Genomic DNA, 3234 nt, shown 5'->3' on the forward strand with positions numbered 1-3234 from the left:
TAAGATGCTGTAGGTTGCAGATTCTTCAATAAAGATCAGTATAGTACTCTCCAGAACAGGGTTTGGCAACCTTCTTGCTACCACAGACTTCTGTGCGACTTCACTGCTGATGCTTATCCTTTCTGTAGTGCAGGTAAGCTGCAGGTTTTCCAGCAGAGCCAACCCAGCTTTCTTGGGATGAAAATTGCCATATGAAGCTTTCATCTGCCCCTTCAGACTAGAGATGCTTATTGGCTATTTAGTTGCTTCCTATTAACAAGCCACAACTAAACATGTCTATTCCTCAGTGAGGTGGGGAGTTTCCAAGTTCTTGATTAAATCATCCTGCAAGGGAACTCTACAGCAGGGGTTGGCAGCATTTTTGGCCAGAATGCCAAAAACACCCCAACTCTGACCCATGCCTCAATTTGGCATGCCAGAGATGGACCTTGGGTGGGGGGTGTTAACAAGGGACTGGCCCCTTGTTGATGGTGGCTGCATATATGCCTGGAGGGGGTGTGCTGAGCTGACCCAGCTTCATTTCTGTCCTGTGCCCTGAGGCACATGTCCAGTTGCGGCCACCACAGAGCCTGGCTGTGGCTTGAGCCCAGTGCAGTCAGCCATGAAGCCAAGCTGCTTGTAGCCTCCCCACTGTAAGCAGCCCAGTTTCATGGCTGGCAGCAGCTGCTCAGAGCTGGGAGCGAGCTGTGGTGTGCTGAGTGGAATAGCCTTGTGTGCCATGCTCTGGCACATGTGCCCAGGGGCTGCCAACCCCTGCTCTAAAGCTTTTTAATATGATCAATATGATGGCTAGTTTAGCTATCTATGCTGCCACATGAGATGTGCTATTTATATAGAGCTGCATCTGAAAGCTTAAGACGTAATGCATGTGCTGCAGCTTCATCGGTGGAAAGTAATGGACGGTTGCATTACTTGCAGGGTTTACAGATCTTTATGTCAAAGCGCCTTTTCCTGAAGTGGAAGTGTGGGTGTTTCACAAGCCTAGAATGTGGCGATCAGTTCTACAATATATCCTTGCAGATTTCTTAGACTATTACCATAAATGGGCTTTTGACCATGTTACTTAACTAACTGGAGTAACTCTTAACTTAAGCCCATTTAGGTTAGGAAAAACAGCAAATGGAAAAAAAACCTGCACAATAACAGGATCCCATGAGATTCTTAATAGCCTCCTTAAGTGTGCATAAGGGAAATTCCTATTTCTTTAGCTTCTGAAATAAGATAACATCTTTAAAGACTCCAGAAGGATGCACTGATACATATTCCTAATGGATTGCTACACTTTAGTCTGTCTTCAGTGAGTCTAGTTTTAACCATCCCTAGTTTAGGGCTCCAAAGGTATGTCTGTACTTCCACAGATCAGTACTGTGGGCAGTGAAATGCACTATGCCTGCTCTACTTCCATTGTCTCCTGAACCAGAAGTATAGCTGGCTTAGTGCAGAAGGGGCTTTCTGGTGCAAGACCACCTTTCCCCTTGGAAAAATGCTTCAAATTGCATTGCAAAACTACCTTTGCTATTTGGACTGGGACCTGGATGATGTCCTAGTTGAATAGCAGAGCAATTAACAGGCATACAAAACTCAACAGAATTGTCAGATCTTGGGAGGGATGTTAAAGTTAACATGTTTGATTTATGTTCCCCTAAATGGCACTTTCTCAAAGTATGCATGGAAGCCTGAATCTGTCCAGTGAAATTCTTGCTCGCCACAAATTGCCTTTGCTTAAATTTGGGGAACTAGCAAAATCTGAATGTTTCTCATCACTTGCTTGTGTTTGGAGTGGTGTGTGTGTGTGGGGGGGGGGGGGTGCACATCACATAATTAAAGTGCGTATGTTGTTAATTCCTAATGCTCTTCAAGGCTTGAAGTGTATAGAATTAGGGGTAATACTTTCTCCAGTCAGTTTAAAGTGAATCTCTTACTCTGGATTGCTGAAAGGGGATCCAGGTTGGCTTCAAAAAGCACTAGCAGATGTGTCTTGGGGAAACTTCCTATTTATTTACATTTGTTTCTCTTTATTTTTGCCTTAGGTGAAGCAAATAGCAGCTGAATACTATGACAACCTGCCACAATATAATTCTTGGATAAAAGTGCTCTATGATTTTGTGATGGATGATACAATCAGTCCGTACTCGCGTATGAAAAGGCACTTAAAGGGTGATGTGAAACAAGAGTGAACTTCTGGTGACCAAAAACTCTGGATATGTCAAGAATGTTGCTCTGAAGTAGGTGGTACAAGGCATCTCCTGCTAAAGATGCATATTTGAATTAGTTTGAATTATTCAGTATACAACAATCTACAAGAGTACATCAGTATATCCTAAAACAAAGACCTCTATGACAAATTAGAGTAGACTGGCACCAGCTGTAACACTTACTTCTAGAAGTCTTCAGCTTCATTTGTATAATCTACATCTTGTTTAACTATTTTGTTCAGTGTTAAGTGTATAAGACTTACCATTGTTACAGAATTTTCTTTTTTGGCAGGTGTTAGCAGATCTTGTACTAAAAAAACAACTTTCTGTCTTTTGTGAATTTACTCTTCCTTCCTGAGATTCTCAAGATGCACTTATGGCTTTAGCATGGTCATTGAGAGAGTGTACTCATGTTCACAGCTTAGTTGCTTTGTCATGTTGCAAGCTTATATTTGATAGTAAATCATGCTGATTTTAAAACTAACAACACTTTATTTTAATTGTGGAACTTAATATTATTGTTATACTTCAGGCCATTAATCTAAAATAGAATTAACTAGTGAGATTTTGCTTTTGTCTAAATTAATAGCCAAGCTGACACACACACCTAGTTATGTTCTGCCACACAGTTAGCTGCTTGCACTAAAGTACTGTAAGCAAAAGAATATTTTGCTGCACTTCTGAGTAACTGAAATCACAGCTTAAGCAGAGTGGAGATTTTAAAATACTAGTAGAATACTTGTTATCTTGGGTAGCTACTAGCACCACTGATCTGGATAGTTAGTTTTCTTGGGAAGCTGCTCAAGCAGCTGTCCTAGCAGAGACCCTGTAAGGCTCCCTGATGGCGTGCCGGTCGCACACTGAGTGAACCTTGGGGAGAGGAAGATCAGGTAGCTAAAGTTCTACTCCACTCCTTTTGGAGTACCATGGACTCAACTTGTTGTAACAATGTTGTTTATTTGACTACTTAAGTCATCTTATTAGTTTTTCCAATGGGAAGCTTTAGAGCGGATTAGCATGGCACTCTTGAAACAACCCC

The 3234-nt window shown here is 41.8% G+C and overlaps 1 protein-coding gene across 1 annotated transcript in view; it reads left to right on the forward strand.

The window, feature by feature from the left end:
* DEGS1 (delta 4-desaturase, sphingolipid 1) overlaps positions 1–2676 on the forward strand; it is a 4970-nt gene extending 2294 nt beyond the window's left edge. Inside the window, exon 3 of the mRNA XM_019549533.1 lies at positions 2031–2676. Coding sequence (XP_019405078.1) covers positions 2031–2177 — 147 coding nt within the window. The 3' untranslated portion in view covers positions 2178–2676. The remainder of the gene's footprint in view (positions 1–2030) is intronic.
* Positions 2677–3234: the final 558 nt, after the last annotated feature.

The sequence above is a fragment of the Crocodylus porosus genome, unplaced genomic scaffold, assembly GCF_001723895.1.
Source record: "Crocodylus porosus isolate Cpor-Errol unplaced genomic scaffold, CroPor_comp1, whole genome shotgun sequence".
NCBI lineage: Eukaryota > Metazoa > Chordata > Crocodylia > Crocodylidae > Crocodylus > Crocodylus porosus.